Raw genomic sequence first — 21,728 nt, 5'->3', positions numbered from 1 at the left:
AATAATGTAGCTACAGAGAGCAAAGGACTTCTGGGTCAAATTGTGGAGGTAACAGCAGCCATACCTTCACATATTGCATTAATGTTGAATTAGTGGAAGCAGTAGTTGTTTGGGGTTTTCAGCAAAGTCCTCAGTCCCTCTCCTTCCTCAGCAATACATGCTTTTCTCTCCTGCTATTTACATGCTATCCTACTAGTTCTTCAGTTGTTCATGTTGTTTTTCATGGAAGTCAAGAACTGAATGTCTGGTGGGAGGAAAGAAAAGACAGAAGGCAAGCCAAAAGTAGTAATTTAGTGAAAAAATGTTCTGCTAGTCTTTATACAGCGTAAGGAAAACCCCAAAAGACACAAATCTTAAACTAAAGAGATTAAGCTGTTAAACTACATGGGCCAAAATATGAATCTGCATTCAGTTTAGGGGATGGTTTGTGCAGCATGGCATGCTGTGTGTCCTTATTTTTCTTTGGACTGGAGACCCAGGAATTTTCAAATCTACTTGTAGTTGACTCAACACAAAGATAGTTGGCTACTGTACGTCTGCTGTCTGAGCCAGGCTTTCTGTGCTCTCTGTAGCTGTGTCCCTGTGAGTAGGCAGGATATTCAGATTCACACAAGGCCAAACAATGTCCGTAGGCTTAATTCTAAGCCTATTAGCCTCTACAATGTCCTATTAGCAGTGCTCTTTTATAACCTTTAAAATGAGTTTTATGTGTTCCGTTGCAATGCCATGTTATTGTGCTTTTTCCCTGCTCAGTGGGCTGCCTATCCGCATGAGGCTTATAGGCCAGCGTTGGAGCTGGGTGAACTGGAGGAGTTTGGGGCAGTGAATTGAAGGAGTTTGGGGCACTGGCAGCTTTTTAAAAACAGACACAGGTTTTCTCCAAAGGAGGAAAACATCTTCTGCCTCTCCCTCTCTTCTCCATTTGAAAACATCACAACACAAAATCCAAGAAAGGCTTCTGGAGGGTGGGGACCGCAGGCTGCCCGCTCAGCTGCCTCGCTCTCCTTGCTGGAGGTGCGGTGAGGCAGGTCGTGTTGGTGGCATTGGGCTGCCAAGAAGCTGGCAAAGGAGGTTGGAAAGCAAACGTTTGTGTAAAGTTCTGGTCCTTTTACTCATGTGCAGCCCCTTGTAGGTCATGAGGCGGCAATACAGTCCAGAATTTGGGGCGAGATGATCAGGCATCGTTTGTGGCTGTTAACGAAATGCGTGAGCAGAGAAGAGCACCACCCGTTGAGTACCCGTGCGTTGGTGTTTCTGAGCAACTCAGACAGATACGCTAAAGCCCGATTTTCAGCCTGTGAGGCTGAGGTGATGCTCCTGGTCTGGATTTCAAAAGCGTTCAGCAGCCACTGCTCCCCAGGAGGAGGCACAGCCTTTGCTGCCGGGCAGCCGAGCAAGCTCGAGTGTTCCGGGGATGGAGCTGGGGAGGATCTTACCATCAGAGTAGAGGTTGCCGAAAAGGCGGTGATTTCATGCAGACCCAGGGAGAGTGCCGCGCTCTGGGCTTTACGTAGAAGGGGTGTTTGTGAAGGAGCGGGTGCTGCAGCCCTGCGGGCACTGGGGCTGCTCAACAGGCGCGAGGTGGTGGGGGCTCTCAGGAGGGGACACCCTGCAGCAGGCGGAGGCTGAGCTCCGGGCTGACGGGGCTACACAGGGCAAGTGCTAAGCAACTGCTTAGTAGCCCAAGTGTGGTAGCCTTTCCGTCATGAGTTTTCTTGACTGAAAAGACTTTTTTTGATGCCGTGGAAGGGGTGCTTAGAGGAGTGGTTCTCTCTCTCAGACAAGAGAGAGGAAAAGAGGACTTCTCTCTTGCTGATCATGTATTACTTCTTGCTGTCCAAGGTAAGTGCAGACTTATCCTGAAAATGCCAAGAGAGAGGTGGTATGCAGGGCTAAGTGTGGTTTTCCTCAGTGGAGGGAATAGTTTTAAAAGTAATACAGGAAAATGTAAAAAACACTGGAGTTTTTGGTAATATTTTGTACCTCCTGTGCTTCTTCACCCTTCTATTTATTTGTGGTATTCATATTCTATCATATAACAGTTTTAGAAATAATCCCCTGAAGTAAATAACATCAACTTTTTTTTTTCCCTTCTGTTTCCTTACCAATTATTGGCTGTTTTTTCAAACAGAATAGGGGGTTGGAAAATTAAATAAAGACTTCCAAAATAACAAGCTTCAGAAAATTTTATTTAATTTGTGGGTTCATTCTGTTCTCTCTCTTTTCTCCCTCTTTTTTTTTTTTTTTTTTTTAGGTCTTTATTAATTTAGTCTAGTGACTTAGTGCCTACATTAAATTAATCTAATAAAAGTCAGGGTCCTCACATAACGTTTCCCAAATGTGAAGCAGCATCTATTACATGAGGCACAATCTTTTTACAGTAAAATGTAAACCCGATATGTAGAATTACGAGGCATCAAACTGTTTGGTGTATGTTATTTAAGTCAAATACTTGAGTACAGTCATGCTGGAGGAAAGGAATGGGCAGACTAGCATTCAGAAAATTAAAAACTCAAACCAAGCTTCATATATCAAAGTGATTTTCATCTGTGAAAGTACTGTGAAGTTCAGCAATTAAACCTTGTAACACTAACAGTCTTTCTAGTGAAAGTTACTCGCACCATGTTTCTATAAACATTTTAATATATGATCACGTAAATATCATATATAATCATGTAAATGCATCGTCTATATTGAATTCTGTGTACTGCCACAGATGTGCAAGCCAGCAGGGCTAGCTATGAGTGTTTAAACTGACCGGCTCATAGATGCCTCCTTGCACCACGAAATTGCATTCTATAAACCATGGTCGGTACACATAGTTTATGACAGTGTTTTAGAACATCAACAGCAAATACCTCCAGCAACGGCAGCACAAGGGTCTCTGCGCTGCCCGAGCTTCGGGTGGCAGGGCCGTGCCTTCCCCTTGGCTGAAGGTCGCCCTTGTGTGCAGAGCCCTGAAGTTGCACAAGTCTCAGGAGCTGGGGTGGAGTGTTCGGCGTTCAGGGAGTGTGGGTGTTCCTGTTGATTTGTGGATGTGTACATCACAGTGTAATCACATACTTTATTCCTGTTCTCTCACTGAATTATTTATTATGGCCTGAAATGAGGAAGGAGGGGCGTTCTTTTGTATTGGCATAAACACAGGATTATGTTCATTGTGTGCTTTCAATCACTAAATCACCGATATGTCAATTGGCATAATACGCTCTACCTCACAAGGATGTCACAAAGCTTAATTAATTAATGTTTTTAAAGTGCTTTGGGATCCTCTGATGAAAGGTGCTTTAGAAGTGTAAGGGAGGATTATACTGATTATTTTTCCCATCTATTACCCCAATATGTCACCGATTGAAATTCAATAGAATAGTTCGGGCACCCTTATAATGATGGGCAAAGGCAGTGTAATATTTTTTTTAAATTGCCATAAGAGCTAGAAAAGGCAGCTCAATAATATAATACAAAAATTAATATAATCAGGTTTGGTTTTTTTTAATTGTTCCTGTTGCTTTTTTCTCCTTTCTGCTTGGAAAGTCATTCCCTTTGCTGGATTAACAATAATAACTACAAATTATGCCTTTATGTTGTTACAGTTTGATGATATACTACAGCCAGGGCACAGGTTAGAAACACAGGCTGAGTTATTATGTACTGCAGGGTAGTGATTTCCTGCAAACTGATTTATGGATAAATAATTCTTTGTACTTATTGCATGGGACAGGCAGTTTTTAATTTCTGTGACAAAGCACAGTTGAACAAAGGAAAATTACATGCTATAGCATAGGGACAAGACGCCTCTGAAGAGGATGAACAGATGCAATCAACGTCACAAGAGCCTACACATCTTGTAGGAGGGCCCTGCCAGTAGTGGCTGATAGATATATGGCTTGATGGTCCCAGAGGTGGGGGTTTTATTGAGTGTTTCATTGAGATCTTTCATTGGAGTTGTGAAAGGAATCAAAAGTGCTAGGGTGCTAATGCTAATCTGCAGTTCCTCCTGAGTTTCTGTTGTGTTGATAAGAGCTGCTGTTGAAAAGTAAGATGTTTAAACAAAACTGTTTGATTGAACTCACAGCACGGCAGCAAACAGCAGTTGTGTTCTTTCCCCGGCCTGGTGTTTGCAGTTGGACGCTCTCGGGCTGGGATCCCGTGTCGCGGGGGAGCTGGACTAGGGCATCTCGTATTGCTCTAGGGTGGCCACAGCCACATAAGCCACAGCTCTGGTCCAGTGTAACTCTGCAGAATCAAATTTGCTCAAAACGTTTTGAAGGGGTAAATAAAGCCCAGGAGGTCTTATGCTGGGTTGGGCACTGCCTGTTCCCTCGGCCTTTCTGGAGCTCACATGAACACCGTGGTGTGACGTGAACACATGCTCCTGCCTGAGCTGTATGAAACTTGTGCTGCCACAGCCTGCAATGGTGCTGACGCAGCGTTAGCGAGCATGGAGCTGTAGTGTAAGAAACAAGCTTTGCCCTTCTCTGGTTTTCAGCCTGACTGTCCGTCAGTCCACAAGGAAAGCAATTGTCTGCTTTAACACCTCACCCTGTATGAGTCTCAGCAGGTTACATTTGCTTATGCTGTGGAAAATGGGAGGTTTTGGTGTTGTGCATCAGGGATTCAAATGGTTTGTCTGTTTAGTGTGGACAAGTGCTTTTATTAACAGTGTTTAATAAGGAATCGATATTCTCTGCTCTCCTTTTTTTTCCTCTTTAGCCAAAGAACGCAAAATTCCTTCTCTTTCCTTCTCTGTGCGTATTTGGGCAAGTATTACTCATGATTCATTTTGTAGCTGTTTCCAGAAAAATGTTGAGGTGGGAGTGGTGATGCTAATAGGGACTTCCAAAATGTCCTTCATTTGATCCCGTGACTTAATTTTAACCCTAGCCGATTACCGTTTTAAGTAAATTGCATTAATCCTGTGTGACCTACCTACAAGTGTCCATTTAAGATGTAACTCAGATACGCTCATTATTTGTGAAAGGTGAAATGAGGAGTCTAACCATGGTGGGAGCAGGGGATAGTTTGTGAGGGGAGCCAGTGACAGTGTGAGGTGGATTCTGGTCCTGTTTGCTCTGTTTAGCTGCAGAAAGGAGTTTGGAAAATGCCCCATTATATGAGTTTGATTTTACACTAGTGATGTATTGACATGTCCATGAGATGCCCCAGGAATTCCTGTGAGACTATCTAGATAAAAAGTTAAGTGCAGGTACTGGGAGATGCAGGACCTTGTCCTCATCCTGTTTATGACCAAGAAGTGTCATAGCTAGACTATTAGAGAGATACATGTATATCTTCTAAACTCTGGATGTGGCATTCTTGGAATGAGTGTACTGTATGACTATCTTTCCATTTGCAAAGACAAATGAGGCTTCTAGCCCATATAGGTAAATAATTTCCTTGGACAGTGTAAGCTACGTAACAATGAAAAGGGATTGGTTACAGTTTAGGTGTATTTTTCTACGAAAGCAGCTTTTTGCCTTTTGCTGTTGTTATGCTCCTGATTAATGTCGTTATTTGAGAAGTCTGCTTTAGCCCCAACCTTGCATCCATTCAGTTCTCGTCTCACTGGTGAATTCCAGTTGCTTTGGATGCATCACTGTTTCAGGTCATAGTGCAAAGTAAAGGTCATGAAGATCCTGTGACGAGTTCTGCTAGATATAGGGGTCAGCCATGATGTAGCAGGTTAAGCCTTCTATTCAAGGTATGGTTCTGCTCTGACTTGCATAGTTATCACTTCTTTCTCCAAAGGAGCTGCGTTTTGAATGAAACTAGATTGAAAGCCCTCTGGCAGGGTGGCACTTCATCAGCCTGAGTGGAACAACAGCAGTGAATTGCAGTGATTGTTACGTATGAACCTGACACTCGGGCTCACAGGAGTTCGCTGCTAGTGTGTTCTGGCATTCTTGTGGGTAAAGGGAGTTATGCAAATTTAAAACTACGTTACTCTGTCTTTTTTCCCTATCTACATTTTGATGAAGCTGAAGCTAAAACTTAATGAATTAAGATCTGTACGTAGAAGGATGTGCATTCAAGAATGAACAATCGGTGTGGACAGAAAATCTCTTCTAAAATATGTCTTGAAAAAAAATCTTTTGAGAACACTATTTGATCTGTTTATTGTCTTTAATAATGGCTGGGCTGCATGCAACCATTTCTAGATGAGTTCTTGAGAGCTGTTCTAGTGTATGGCTGTTTCTTGAGTGTGTGCAAGCTTTGAAATCTGTTGAACTTTCTGTTCAAAAAAACTCTTACAGGAACAGAGTCCCAAAGGATCATTGATACAGCAAAGAGAACCAGACTCATTAACAGGAGAATTTTATGAACTCATGGAAGATGTGCTTTTGGATTTTCTGAGCAGTCTGATCTGCTGTGCGTTACCCTCACTTAATTTTGAGACAGTCTGGAGCTGACAGAGGAGTGATGTTCCCGGAACAGTAGTATGTTCACTAATAACACGGTGACCTTTGCTCATTCCTCCCAAGTCTCAGTTGTGGTAGGATAAAAGCTCAGTCAGGCCAGTTAAAGTGGTTTCTGTAGAGACCTGAGCTGTACTGTTTGGAGTCAATGAGAGGAACAATAAAAAAATGTATATGTGAAAATGTATATGTGGAAGTGACTCCTTGCTACTGGGCTGGTCTCATCTTGGCGTTGCTGTTGCACTAGAAACAGCCACTCCTGGACGAGAAGGGCCTTTTTTACGGTGAAAGATTTTGGTCCGCTTGGATTTTGCTGAGGAGTCTCTAGCGTGCAGAGAATACATTTGCTCAACACGCTGGCGTCGTCTTCCCAAATACAACAGTTGCCTTCAGTACGGTGTCGGTGCCATGAAATAAACACCTGTGAAGTCTGCTGAGGAGCTGGATGGAAACCATGGCTTCTGGCTATCGTTTGGACCAGCTTAATGTGCTCTGGAAAAAAAAAATTTCACACGTCATATCACACCGGCTGAAAAAATAGTGCACATCAGCAGTGCTGTAACACAGAGTAAAGGACTCACAGCAGGTGTTAACGTGCAGAGGCACCGAGCATTATGGTAACACCTGTGTTTGTCTAAATCCAGCCAAAACAATTTCCTCTCCAGTTCTAGAGGAGGATTAAAAAAAAAAAAAAATAAAATCTACCTAGCTTCCAGTAGTAGCAGACATTTCCTGTAAAGCCATTTGCATAGTATTTCCCATGGTGCACTGTGGCTCCACTGCATTTTTTTTCTTTTACACTTTTTTAGTTTGGGGACATCTTTGGTAACTTCAGTGACTCCCGACGGCCAGCGTTGCCGGGCCCGAGCAGTTGCAGATGGTGTGCTCTCTGAGTGCTTTCCTTAATTGAATGAAAAATAAAGCCTCTTGTAAAATATTACCGATTTAGATGTGACTTATGGGGCACATATGATGCTTATTTTTTCAATTACATGAAAACTTGGCGTGGTTAAACATAGGAAGCCAAGTGTTCTGTGAAGCTGGTGTAGATTTCTGGATTTTTAGGTGATTTTGCTTTGAATTATTATATAGCAGAAGGAGGTGAAGGAAGTCAGCAGCTAAACTGTGTTTTCCCAGCATGTATTTCACTCAGTGGACCCTTGATGCTCATTTCATGACTAATATATGCTGTACTATATGCATTTCTTGTTGTCACCAGAGATAACATTAAGTAAACCATCCCCTTAAGAAAAACAGCTTTTCTTGGCAAGTGGAACATGACTCAAGGAGCCAGCACTGGAGACATACGGTGCTGTGAATGAGTGCTGTGTGTTACTCTACTGGATCTGAGTCCAGGCACTATTTATACTGCAGCATATTCAGCACCAGATTGTTAAATCTTAATACTGAAACAGTGCATCATTTAAATGTTTTTGTTCTGTTTATGTCCCATTTTCAAGCATTGGATATCAAGCAACACTTACTAACTTTTTGTTTCATTTGGACAAGATCTCTTCTTGCCAAAAACTTTCTCATTTGCTCTTGAAATACTAGCCTGTCTGTACCAGCGTGCTACGGTGAATTTTGTGCCACTGAGGAGGTACTAGGTCGCTTCGAGCTTCTTTCGGTATGAGGTGATAGAATACCTTGCAAAGCCACGCATCAGTGGTAGATGCAAACGTTTAAGTGCTTCAGAAAGGGAGTTGTACTAAAATTATTCCCTCCTTAACTTGTGTAGGAATGGGGAAAAGAATATTCCGTAGCAGTTATTTCATGGACTCATAAGCATTGTGTTCTGTTATTGTCTCTGTGCAAGAAGCTTTGTTTCGCTGTTTCAGAGGTGGTGTTTATTTTATGATAGTGTTTGGGAGAGTGGGATAAAAGGCCGTTGCTATTTATTTCAATTTGATCAGTTCCAGAGCTGGTGAAGAACTGGGATTAGAAAGTGAGGAGGAGAGAGTTGAAGCTTCTTGGCATTACAGCATCCTTCCAGAAGAAGGTTCTTGGAGCTCCTGTTAAGGAGGCAGTTTTCTCATCTATTAGTGTGTTTCTGGCAGCAGAGCTTACAGACGGTCATTTTGAAGATCCAAAAATGTATAAGCAGACGTGAAAAGGCCTCAGTCTAAATAGGAGAAAAGGTGATTGCTGTCTTGTAGGGCTGTGCCGACAAAAGTTATGTGGGCAGAACAGTGTGGCAGTGGGGACTGGGTGGAAGAGGGATAAAAGCAGTAGTTGCAGTAGTGCAGAACAAGGCTGAACTGCTTTACTGTCAGGTAGGATGGCACTGTGGCTTTCTTTATTAGGCATCTTCCTGGAAGTTGTTCCTGGGTATTAGTCATTGTTTTTGGTGTGGGTGGGCCCTCTGCAATTGTCTAAACAGAAATAATACCTCTGCACCAAATGGTTCACCATCCAAGTTTACAGTCCTTGTGACAAGCTCATCCAGAAGAGGTGATGATCCCTATTACAGAATGAACAGAAGTAGAAATAGGCCTCACAGCATTTCTCCCCACCCCCAAAATGCTATTTCGGATCTGCGGTCAGCAGCTTGCAGTTGTTTTTTTTCAAAGAAAAGCAACCGTCTGCCTAGTGCAGACTCGTAGCTGGGAGTGAACTCTTCCTACTTGGTGGATTTCTAGTGCCATCCATCCACGCTCGGAATCGTACTGTGCTTAGATTGTAACTGTGTACTGAAAGCCCACACATAGGAATTTTCCTGTTCAAGTCAAAACCAATGCATTTATTTTCTGAGTTTTGTAGACTGCAAAATCAGGACTATAGAGTATTTAAAGCTTGTTCTAACTTAGAGAACTAGGCTTTAGTGGGATGATGAAAGATGTGAAGGGAGGAAGCCTCCTGTGCTTCCTTGAAGTAATTTAAGAGCCAGGAACATGTCAGCAACTCTCTGCTAAGAATTTAAAATCTGTCCCTACTCTTCCCCATTGTTTGCTTCAGGAGTCAGTACAACAGATCTTTTTGAGCAAGACTGCAGTAAACCTCAAGGCAGATATTGAATCTTGTGAACAAACAAGCTTATCAAAGGGTTTAATAAATGGCTGATAAAATATAAAATATGAATCTTTTGTTTTCTTTCAGGAATAATCAAGCTGGGGAGGTGGAATCCCCTCCCTCTCAGTTATGTGACTGATGCACCAGATGCGACAGTAGCCGACATGCTACAAGATGTCTATCATGTTGTGACATTGAAAATCCAATTACAAAGGTGGGTGTTTCTGAACATCTGTCCTTCTCTATTCTCTGAGCTGCTCTGTCGATTACAGCGTCACTACAGAGATCAGCATATCCTGTCTTCATTAATTTCTAGTCTTTTGGTGAAATGAAAAGAAAAATGAAGAGAAGGTGGGTCACCTGGCAGCTTTTTGCTGCGTGTTCCAACTGATTTTGTATGTTTTCTGAAGTAGCAATATGGTATCAGAGAGGGGAGGAACAGAAACTCAGTCAAGAAAAGATACGGGGCCTTTGAAGGCAGACCTTTCCACAATCCCAAATTTAATGGATTCTTGAGGCCTTATTGTATCAAAAAAATAAACTTCTTGCCTTTTTCCAGGGGCTGCCTTATTTGTCTTCTACTGCCAGTTGCTGAGATGGGCAGGAGGAGAACTTGTTGACTTTCCTTTTTTCTCCACTGGTTTTCCCAGTGAAAAGGCAAGAAGACAAGGAGGGGATGTGTTACTGCTGCCCCATTTGGAAAACATTTTCCTTTCCTGAATGCTAGTTCTGATTAGAAAAACAAAAGCTCGTGACACTTTTACACTTATTTGCCCTCCCTTCTCCCCCTCCCACTTTTTATCCCCCTTTCTCTCTATTGGCCTTCAAAAGAGTCCTCAAATAGTTACTGATGTCTGCGTAAGGAGTTGTGGCAGGTCCCTGGCAGTGCATGGCATACTCTAGACCTGCCGGTAAGCCTACGCTGCACAGTCTGCTGTAGCTCTATGGCCAGGACATGTCAGAGGAAAGAGGCAAAGATAACAGACAGCCTGGAATAATTTGCCCACAATTCTTTGAAGCTCGACTTGAACAGAAGAGTGGTCTACTGGGACTTGTGTCTGTGTCCTTTGGTGGCAGGTCCATACCCTCTAACTGTTCAGTTCAGCTTGGAATTTGGAAGTAGTTGGTGCCTCACTGATGTTAACCTCCCAAACAGCAACATTTCTTTCCTGTTATATCTCTGCTGGGGCTTGGGGTTTCCAGTTCCCACTAACAGGCATTTGCTTGGTTTTATGTACTGTTATTGTTTCTCAGCAAGACTGCATCTCTGCAGCATAGCATCTAGAGCCTGTAGCCATTATAAAACTGGAGTGCAGTAACTCATCTCCTCAGAAGTATGAGCTACCAGGAGTCCATCTAGCCTATTGTCACATCTGTGTTACCGGAGGGTATCAACCCAAGATCAAGGTCTCGTTCTTTATCTTCAAAGTGCTTGAATGCCTGGATGCCATGTAAATAAAAGATAGCCTGTGACTTTGAGATAAAGATGGTCATTGACTACCTGAACACCTCAAGCACAACTGAACTTTCAACTCTGAGAGTAAAGCCAAGCTGTGTAGGCGTAAGATGGAACCACCTCAGAGGCTGATTGGCAAGTGTGCATTAAGTTTCTCAGGCATGAATGGCAATGACAAGCTTTTCCCAACTTTCTGATGTGCTTCTTGAGTCTGCCTTCATGTATGTAGACACAGACCATAAGCTCGTTAAATTAGAAGAGGCACAAGTCACACGAAGACAAAAGCTTTGCTATGTATCCAGTTCCTGTAGAATGAAAGTGAGAATGCACTACGTGTGACAGATTTTGGGCATATGGCTTCATGCGTTTCTGAAGGGCTCTCGGATACTTCAGCGATGAGGGCAGTACAGGAACTGGTATAAAACAAAATAAATATTTCAGACTCACTGCTCCAAGCACTGCATCCGCACAATGCAGGCCCTTACTTTTTAGTGATTTGGTTAGTGACAGTGTGGCGTATATGTTTATTTTTCTGTCCCAGCAGGAACATCTTTTTCTGGAGAGGATGGCTTTATGCAGCCATTTCTGGGGCTTGCTTTATGCAGTTTCTTTGCTCTCCACCAGGCCCCAGAGGGAATGATTATGCACACATATGATATCATAGTAGGATTAGCTGCTGTTCCTGCCATGCACTGTCATTCTTTTAGTTAAACTACCCATCTTCTCAGAGTCAGGCTTGGCAGGGAGGGGAAAGAGGAGAAACACCCTGACGAGCTGCCTAAGCAGGAAACTCCAAGGTTGTGCTCACTGCTTAAAGGTCTGTAGCACTTGTATGCAAAGAGTAAGCATCTATGAAGCTGATGATTCTATCTACTTTTTGCTTTCTGTTTTAACAGTTGTTCAAAGTTGGAAGACTTGCCAGCAGAGCAGTGGAACCATGCCACAGTTCGCAATGCCTTAAAGGAACTGCTCAAAGAGATGAATCAGAGCACATTAGCCAAAGAATGCCCTCTCTCACAGGTTGGTGTTTTTAACAGGCTTCGGGAAAGTCAGATTTACAAGATCTAAAGCTCACGTTTGTTCAGAAAAGGGCTTAGACTAAACAATTCCATAAATATCAAATCAATTTCTTGTTTCCTTAAGAAAGGAGAAATTCTAATTAATAGTAAGAAGAGTATCTTTATACCATGCTTAGCAGGTTGTGAAGTGGAAATTATGAATGAATTGGTTGATTTTTATGCTGCTGAGAGATGTAAATTCTTCATTCTGAACCTTTTGCGATAGGACTAACGGTCCTCAAGTGCAAGATTTGAATTGCTTCTCCTACTAGCAGAGGCCTATCTCCCTCACTAACCCATAATTAGCTCTCATCAGCCTCCAGCTATGATGAAAAGTATGCTGTTTTAGCAGTTGTGCCCCAATTTCGAGGAAACGGCAACAAAAAATGTATATGTAATTGTGTTAAAAAAAGAACAAAAACTCGGTCTCATTCTCTATGACTGCCTTATAAATGGCAGTGATGTCATGTCTAAGACACGAGTTCCTACGGATATCATGATTTCTATTTGTACTTCAGGTTGTCATAACAAGAGATTCATAAAATTTTCATGACTGAGTCCTCCTTGCCTCTCAGAAAAAACAGAAAAACACTTCAGCACCCATACCAAGTAACTGATAGGAGTGAAAAATATGTTGCCTACTAAAAACTTTATTAGAATCATAGATTAATCTGTGTATTGTATCTTTAAAAACTCAAAACATCAGTAATCCCTGCTTACTAAACATCCTTTGCTTTGCTAGCCTATATCCAGAATTTTTTCTCCTGTGGTTGCCTGTCTTGCATTACACTGTGCGCTCATCTTGCAGCTGGTGGTTCAAAGCCTCCGTGAACTGAGAGAATTCTTTCTGTGTCCAACTAGCACAAATTCGCCTCACTGTGTTACGATTACAACTCCAGGGAAAGCACAGAAGTGAGATACAGAGCAGAACTTAGGTCTTGGCCATTGGTAGGAATCACATTTTCATTTTCCTTAGCCATGTTGGGTCTGCAGAACTAACAGGAATGGAAAGGCTGTGTAAGGAAAAGCCACGTAACTTGCCTTATTTACTAAAGGAGTAGCAGTAACTGTATGTGCACAGAGCGTAAGTGCATCGAATACGAAAGTATTTTTCTTTTCACACAGTTTAAGTGTAATTTCTTTAAATAGAATTATCTATGGAATCTGGTCAGCTAATTATGTTTGCAGCATATGGTTGTGTCTGCCCAGTCGTCTTCAATATCCACTATAACTAAACTACGCATCATTTCATATGCAGAATTCATTTGTTGTCTGGGTCTTTTTCCTCCTGCTTCGGTTTCAAAGCCTACCAGGTGGAAATGCTTCAGTTGGTTTACTCCTTCTGTGGCCTCCATCTGAAATATATTTACAAAATTACGGATGGCAGAACTGTAGCAGCAAAAATCCTTGCCCCAGTATTTATTTAGTGGACAAAGCTAAAAGGAGATCCTTCTGAGGAAAATTGAGCTTGCTTACTTTTAAGCACAGGTGTAAGTGACCTTGAGTAGTGACTAACCCTTGAATTGGGACTGCAACAGTGCAGCTTGTAGTATTACTATTGTTATTGTTATTGCCATAAAAGTTTCAGTCTCTTTTGTTTTGGCTCACGAAATACAGAAGATACAATGGAAGGTTGTATAGGAGCTGTCTATTACCATCATCTGAATATGCCTCTAATACAATTCCTTCTCCCAAATCAGTTTTAAAAAAATACTGTGCCAAATGTGAAATGTCATTACAACTCCCTTGTGATTAATATATTATTGGCAGCAGCAAATTGCAGAGTGGTCTCAGGAGTCAAACTGCAGAGTAAATGCTGCTGTTTATTAATGTGTTCACAGTGCCTCAAGTACAGAAGTGGAGAGGGGCAGCGCGGGGAGCTCCCGCTCCCATCAGCGACGGTGCTTCCTCTCTGGTTCTCAGTGCCTGAGCTCTCCATGAGGCCCAGATGGGGATTCTGATTGCCGCTAATGGGAAATGTAATCATTCACTTCGATTTAAAATTGTTCTGTTTTTTCCTGCTAGGTGTATTATGTGGCTGCAGCTTAGCCATCCCTAGCATACGGCTCCTGTTCAAACAAATAAATCCTGGTTAACCAAGCTGGGGGTGAAGGAGGGTAGGTGGGGAGACTGCGTGTGGCAGAAAGAAATCCACTTATTTCAGCATTTCCGTCTTTGCTGTATATTGTATAACTCATTTCAGCACTGACCATGTGTTTTGTCTCTTTCTGGAGCAAGATTTCTTGGGATGTGAGCATGTACCATATTTTCTCCTTGAACTTACTGCACTGAATTTTCTTTGTGTGGATATTTCTTAGCTTCTGGTCTAACTAGTTTTCATTCCACGTGGCTGTCGTGGCCACGCACACACCAAATGTATCTACTACTTCATATAATCTATTCCTTCCTTAGGGATTTTGCCGGGAATAATATGCATTATTTAGAAATTTGTAATTAGTCAGTGGGTTTTTTTGCCACTCTATTCTGAACAGATATTTTCTTTCTGCAGACTTATCAAAATTCCTAGCAGAAATACCCCTAGGGTTCCTGTACATTTAATAGTGAGGATACGTAGTTTGAAAGTTGTTACGGTTCTTTCCCCTGCTCTACTGTCAAGCAGTTGAAGAGAATCTGTTCTAGGATTTTCCACCAATGGTTGATTTACTATTTGATTTTATTATTTAGTTTAAGCTTTTCTTTCTCAAATAAAGGTTAATGGGTTAATATATTCTGTGATATTTAATAGCCCTGCAATTTCAGTAATGTCGATTTGTTGTAGAGTGAGAGGATTTGGTGGAGGGAAAAGCCGAAATGTTATGTAGGCAGAGCTAAACAAATTCCCCACCCTTCCTTAGTGACTGGAAATTTAACTAAAGTGACACTAAAAAACCCCATGTTATTTCAGCTCAACTTTGTTTGAAATCCTTCCTTAGCAAGGGCTATCTCTGTGTCAGGCTTTTAGAATACTATTGCTTGTTAAAACGACTTGGAGCAAGGGAGGATTTATGGGGAGGGAATTGCTGCTGACTGCCACAATGCTAGGTTTATGTCTCAAAATATTGATTTTAATTAGAAAATTGAATCTCAGTTTTAGAAATTGAAGCTGCTGCTTAAAAAGGCTCTTACTTCATAGCCTTCAGATTCTACTCCAGTGCACCGTAGCAGACTTTGAGTAGAAAAGTTAAAGAGCTTCGTTACTGAAAGTGAAATTACCTGTTGAAGGCTGAAACTAATCTGCCGCCACCCAGTTATCTTAAGTCTCCCAGTTTTGCTCATATTTTTTAAGTCCTCAAAATGCAAGAGTTTAGGAACAGCTGGAGTCCTGTGATATTGCAGTGATAGGGATAGAAGGCTGGATAAATCTGGAAGAGGGAGGGGATGTTTTTGTTTTCAAAGTGTTGTTAAAATTGGATAAGCCAGTTTGTAAGCCTTGGAGCTTTCCAGAGATGGCCAAGATCCCATTTTGCACAAGAGCCTGCAGGAGCCAGTGGGCCAGAGCTTGAACCTACAGTAAATAGCTTGTTTGAGCTGTGAGATCACCTCACTCGCTCGTCTCTGGGCAGGAAGGTCATACGATGTGCCAGGGCTTTTTCTGAAACTTCATGTAAGTGAGGAAGGAGGGCGTAAGAAAAACGTGGTTTCTGGAGAAGATGCATTGGGTCCCATGTGTTAGTGGTGTTAGATTGCATTTCTATGCTGGAAATGTACGGGTGCTGGGAACGATTTGACCCTGGAAGAGTTCAGAGGGGGAAAAGGGAAAGCAAACTGTTGTTAAAAAGATGCCTCCTCTACAGAATGGATGAAGGAAGGGGAGAAAAATAGAAAGGAAGAACTACCAGTAATCAGGCTCTTTCCCACCCTATGGGCAGAAGCATCCCAGATATATAGTGTCATTTTTATGAGTATCAGGTGCTTCAAATCAGTTCTGCACCTCTCTGCTTCAGTTGACTGGTACTAAGAGATGCTTAGAGAGAATTCACAAAGAGTAGAGAGCGGTGGTGGTGAAGTGAGTGATACTTCAGTTTTGTTGAGCTTTTTTCTGATTTTTGGCTGTTCCATATTGTAGTATGCATACTTCCCTTCGCTCTAAATGGCACTGTTAATTTCTCTTTTGGGTGATTTTTCACACAAGGGCTAATCACACGTTTCTATAAATTACATTAATTTAACTTATTTGCTTAACTGTTGTTCTGCAGTGAGCAGCACGGATGTTCTCCAATTCTTGGCTGTGTGGTCTTGCTACATTTGGAAGCAGAACAGAGACATCTGAAAAGCATTATTTGGATTATGCATGCTGGAGCATCTAATCTTACCTTTAGGATCTGGTTCCTAAATCATGCTTGTTCTCACCCAGGTGCAGCGAGCATGTGTTCCCCAGCATGGCAGCGCCTGTTGTTATACAACTAAAGTTTAGAGATTGTAATATCACAAGTACAAAGTAAGGTAGAACTTCCCACCCCTCCCTGACCTGAGCTGCAGGTCTCAGTCTAGGTTCTTACTAAATCTTTTTTGCATTATTATGTAAAATAATAATTATTATTTTGTAAGTTTAATTATGGCTGGGAATATAGAATGGAGAATAAAACAAAATTTTTTTACTCATCAGACACTTCTTTTGGTTTTAAAGTCACAAATGGATGATCATTGTGCACTTGCTTGTCATTCACTTTCCCTGGAAAAGATTTCTAATTGTGCAAGATATTTTAAAACACCTTTTGTCTTTCTTTTTGTACTTCCAGAGTATGATTTCATCCATTGTAAATAGCACATACTATGCCAATGTGTCAGCAACCAAGTGCCAGGAGTTTGGGAGATGGTACAAAAAGTACAAGAAGATTAAAGGTAAATTGATTTTTTTTTTTGGTGACTTTCTAAGTTCTTGAACTTCTGCTGACAGTTTGAGATTATTTGCTTTAAGTGAAGGTGATAGTAAGCTATAATAATATTAGTAAATTTGTCTACAAAGGGGGCACAGTCACAGCACATTTGAAATTAAATCTGATACTTTACGAACAAGGCTGGCATGAAAACACAGGCCACTTAAAACATGCTTAAAATATCCCATTTACCTGTGCTGAAAGATCAACTGTGTTTTGAATTAAGCTAAAACGTTCTGGAAAACAACAGTTCTCGTATCTCAGGACTTGAAAGTTAAATTGCTGTGTAAAATACCTTAGTTGTGTTTTATTCATGAAAGCTAAAAAACTTGCCTTTCTAAGTCACACATGCCCTTGCTCTCTGTTTTCAATATCGCAAAGTGTACTGGCATTCCTGTCATGTGGAATCTGGATACCAGTAGAGGATTTAATACCTCATAGTTAAGAGGCATTGCTAAATAACAAGGTGCTGCAACCACTGAAGTTAGGAGGAAAATAGCCCATTGTCTGTATTTTTTCTACAATGAAATGGTATTAGTTGGTTGGCAGTGGATGCCTGAGGCAGTGAAATTATTCTATGTAAGTTCATTCCACTCTCACCACTGAAATGTCTGGTCCCCTTCTAATAGTACATGAAGTGATGTGACAAGCTTCCGTCACGTGTAGTTTGTTCTTTTTATTCATCCTTTCCTCTGGGAAGGGACTTGCGTGTGTGCTGGATCGTTTGTTTAGGTAGTTTTTTTGTTTTAAAACACACACGTGCTTTGAGCAGGGGTTTGGGGATAGTCAAAAGCTTTTCCACAATTCCAACTGGCTCCTCTCTTCCCACATGTCCATCAGCCTTGGAGCTTTACCCCATGATAGATTTTTTCAGAGTTTTTCTCTCTGTTACACCACTGAAGGGAAGATTGACTGTCTGAAAGAAGATGTAGGCTATTTTGTTGTTTCTGTCTGGGATCCTTTCAGTGGCCAGGAAAATCATAACAGGATTCACAGGTGTTATGCAGAAAGAGGGTAATGTCCTGTCCTTCTTGGGAAGCCATTGTATTTTTAGTCGCATAAAGATTAGCTGATTTCAAAACGAGTCTGCCGTCTTTTTCTCTTAAAAGGCTGGCATACATGAACTGTGAAAGGTTGCTTGTTTAGTATGCATAGGACAGACTAGAAATCTGCAGGGCAGTACCATAGAGTTTGCTGCTTGAGTTAAGAACACATGAAACAAAGTTGTGTAAAATATCAGAGCAAGTTCTGAGGCATCTGGTTTTCCTGTGCATGTCTGGCTTGTGCAGAGCGTACCTGTAAGATGCTCAGGTTGGGCTGTGCAGTGATTAGATTTTCTCTAGAGGGGGGGAAAAGAAGAATGTTTTATGGTAAAATTATTTGTGTCTAGAAGGAAGATTGTTCAGGCAGAAGCAGGGTAACAATGTGGATGAGGAAACGGAGGTGTTGCTTTTCACCTACTGAAGCGATTTAGGCTTGAAGTAAAAATGTGGATTGGACATTTTAGTACATGGTTACCCTTGTGCCAAATGAGAGAGTTTCTTCTCTCTCTAAATTGCCAGTATGTGACTCTGAAGTGTTTCTTTTCTGTAAATGGTGTCTCAATAAAAGAATTTTATTTGAAGTGCTCTAACATATCCTTTTGGTTAAAAAACAATCAAAGGAATCAAATGGCTTCAAGGTCATCACCGTTCTCTTTTACTTGCTGTTCTAGGAGAACATAGATGGGTTTGTTGTTGGTTTTTTTTTGCTTTTTTTCCCCAAACTAGGCAAGGGTGCCAGTTGCAGAGGCACTGGAAGCCCTTAACTGTAGTATTCTTAACTGTAGAGATGCCACTACAGCTTCTGAGTGTTTCTAGCACACTGCTTTCTTCCACTATCTTCCATTCTTAGAGCACTGAATTCTTTAAGCTCTTACTTTTTTTACTTAGTAAGTGCACAGTTAAATTGTTAAGTGCAGTAAAAGCAGAATGAGACCTCAGTAAAGAGGTCAAGGATCCAAACCTGAAGAGTTTGCCAGATAACTCTGTATCTGTGCTATTCAAAGAGATACAGCCAGTCATTGCTGTTTGGAAGTGTATGTGTGCATTAGTAGGAGGAGAAAAAGGAAGGTTAAGGTATGTGTGAAGTAAACACAAGCTGCTATAAAGCAGTTCAAGTAGTGTTGATTCATCAACCATATGAGTGGGAGAGAAAACAAAGAGTCTATGGCAGGTACAGTGGTGCACGGAGAATAAACAGCCGTGCAACTTCAGGGCAGTAATCTAAACCCTCTGGAAACAGTAAGACTTCTGCACTTCTTTGGGTGGTTTCAATTTCTCGTCATTTCTGTTTTCATGACATTTTGTTTCTTTTCTGTAGCCAGATATTCCTACAGGGCAGCTCAGTTAGTAAGCGAAGTCAGTGACTTGAATTGTATACTTCAGTCATCACATATTCCTTTAATAATCATTAAAAAAAAAGGACTTAGATCTCCATGAAGGAGGATGGATGATGCAGTGATTCATTTTTTGGGTTGTAATCTGGATAGATTGGGTAAAACTGCAATTTAGAGTCTTTGGGGCCAGCACCCGTGTCCATGTGTAACTCTAGAGCTGGATTTAGAAAGTAAAAGCAAAAAAACAATTCACATGAGCTGTGGTAAATAAATGCAAAATAGGAAGGGGCTTCAAAATAACTTTATTGATGTTGCAAACTAAATGCAGCCTACAGTGCTAAATGTGCTTCCTATTATCTGCTAATGTCTGTTTTAATAAAACAGTGGGAACTAAATGGTTGCTTCTTAATCAAAACCATGATTTCCTAAACATAAGCTATGTGATTCTGTTACAAATTGCCACATATAGATCTCCTAGGTCAAACTTTTTTCCTTTCTCGTAGAAATAAATAAACAGTAAAATAATTATACACTCTGGAAGATCAAAGTAATTACAACTGAAGCCAGGCAAAAATAAAAAGTTCTCTGGGAAAAAAAAAAAAAAAAAGAAAAGCATCAGTTTGCCGAGTATATAGTTCATGTTTAAATAAATACGAGAAAGTGAACAATCAATAATGTGATATCATTAGCAACAGATGTAAAAGCTGTACACAAATGGAATTGTATCAAATCTCAAGTAAACATTCTCAGTGTGCATTCTGTTGAACTCACCGAAAAGGCAGTTCATCTATTTATGCTTGTAATTTAAGAAAAGTTTTCAGTTAGTTCAGCTCAGCATGGTAATTTTGTCTCGTGTCAAGATGATGCTAGAATGAAATTCTGCTTGAGTTCTTTCTCCCACCCTGTCCCAGCCCCTTAAGGCTTTAAGATGTTCACAGTTTACTCAGCGGCACGAGAGTTAGTATACCGGGAGATTCGGGAGTTGGCTGGTGTGAGGATGGAGGCTTTTTGTCTCCTCCGGGCTCTCAGCCCACTGCTTGGGATATGTGCGAGGACACGAGTCAGTTTATAACAGGCTGTCTGGTCTTTCCAGTCTCCTTGGGATACACGTGTATGTATGGAGGAGAGCTTATATTAATGCAGTTCTAATGGAAAATGTACAGGAGTTGAGAAACAAAAACCTTACAGTTCTTCCGTGAGCTTTCTCTTCTCCTCACGGACGTCTAATTATTTGGGGTGGTAATTAAGCTCTGCAGTTTGTCTTGTAATTTTGTTCAAGAATATGCACCATGAATTAATTTAATGTTACTAGGTGAAGTATTTTTTTAACTCTTTTTATTTATTTTTTTATTTTTCTTCTTTTTGAGGCATGCAAGGTGTTTCAGTACACAGTTGTGTGTACATGACGGGGTTTAAATGTGTTTAAACCTATTCGAATGAAAAATTAGAGCTTCTCTTTTTTAATAAAGGTTACATATTAATTGATGACAACAGTACAGTAATGGCTTAGTCCAGTGGTTCTCAAACTGTCCTTCTCCTGCCCAGTCCCACAGGGTGACTCCTTTCAATCTGAGAGCTGCTTGTCTGGTTTCTCTAGACACTGAACTTGCTGGAGGGGGAAGAAAGTATTCAATGTTGTTCAAATTCAGGGTTTGAATAATTGTTTAAAAGGCTGGCATTGGTTCTTAATTTGATTAATAAATAGGCAAATAAAAATGAGTCTTTTTAAGTAACTATATACATATATATGCATACATATAAGTAACTCTATATAAACTATATATATGGAGAGAAGTATTTAAGAACTTTGTCATGCAACTCAGATCACAGTCAAGGGTTGAAACTTGTACCAGTTACATACTGATTGCCCAGTGTTTTGGGTTCGTAGCATTTCAAATATTTTTAATCTCTATTTCTCAATAAATATTTCACTTCTAAGTGTCATGCTTTCTAATTTTATCAGGAGGACTATCACTGTATCAAAATTCTTTCACAACTGAAACTCTTAACTGGTGTGATTTTTTTTCTTTTTGCCTGATGACACAACTTAGCTTGGTGGGAGGAAGTTAGGAGGGCAGAGGGGAGAAATAAATACATTGTGAACTTAAAAATAAAAAGACATATTTTCTTTGTCTGTGTATTAAGAACATTTCGTCTTTGCTCCTGCCATCAGTGTCTGTCAAAATATAGCTTTCTGTGGATGCGAGTTTTGAGACTGTGGCTGTCTCAAAGTTTTTGTGGAATGATGAGGCTTTTCAGTTTAAAGGAGGAGAGCTCCGTTATTTCTATTTCAACAGATCAGGAATGTAAGAAAATTCTTTCATAGCTTCCTTAAATTGAGAGTCTGCTTTGACTGCTCTTTGATTTTTCCAATATTACTGATTTGTTGTTTGTATGCTTTTTTTTCCTTGAAATTGTATTTGCTTGCTTCCCATAACGGATAGACAGAACAATCTGTTTTTCTTCTAATGTGTTTTAGAGGCTGTTGTAGGTTGAGAGAGGTTAGGAACGGGATCCAGAAGGGCTCTCAGCTTT

The 21,728-nt window shown here is 40.9% G+C and overlaps 1 protein-coding gene across 2 annotated transcripts in view; it reads left to right on the top strand.

The window, feature by feature from the left end:
* The window catches only part of SATB2 (SATB homeobox 2), a 131,419-nt gene that overhangs the window by 47,755 nt on the left and 61,936 nt on the right, over nt 1-21,728 (top strand). For both annotated transcript variants that reach the window (XM_086615682.1, XM_086615681.1), the window contains exons 4-6: nt 9,513-9,639; nt 11,778-11,901; nt 16,679-16,781. In XM_086615682.1, the coding sequence (XP_086471808.1) occupies nt 9,513-9,639; nt 11,778-11,901; nt 16,679-16,781 (354 nt within the window). The remainder of the gene's footprint in view (nt 1-9,512; nt 9,640-11,777; nt 11,902-16,678; nt 16,782-21,728) is intronic.

This window comes from Tauraco erythrolophus, chromosome 8 (assembly GCF_009769465.1).
Source record: "Tauraco erythrolophus isolate bTauEry1 chromosome 8, bTauEry1.pri, whole genome shotgun sequence".
NCBI lineage: Eukaryota > Metazoa > Chordata > Aves > Musophagiformes > Musophagidae > Tauraco > Tauraco erythrolophus.
This window is presented reverse-complemented; position numbering and strand designations above follow the sequence as displayed.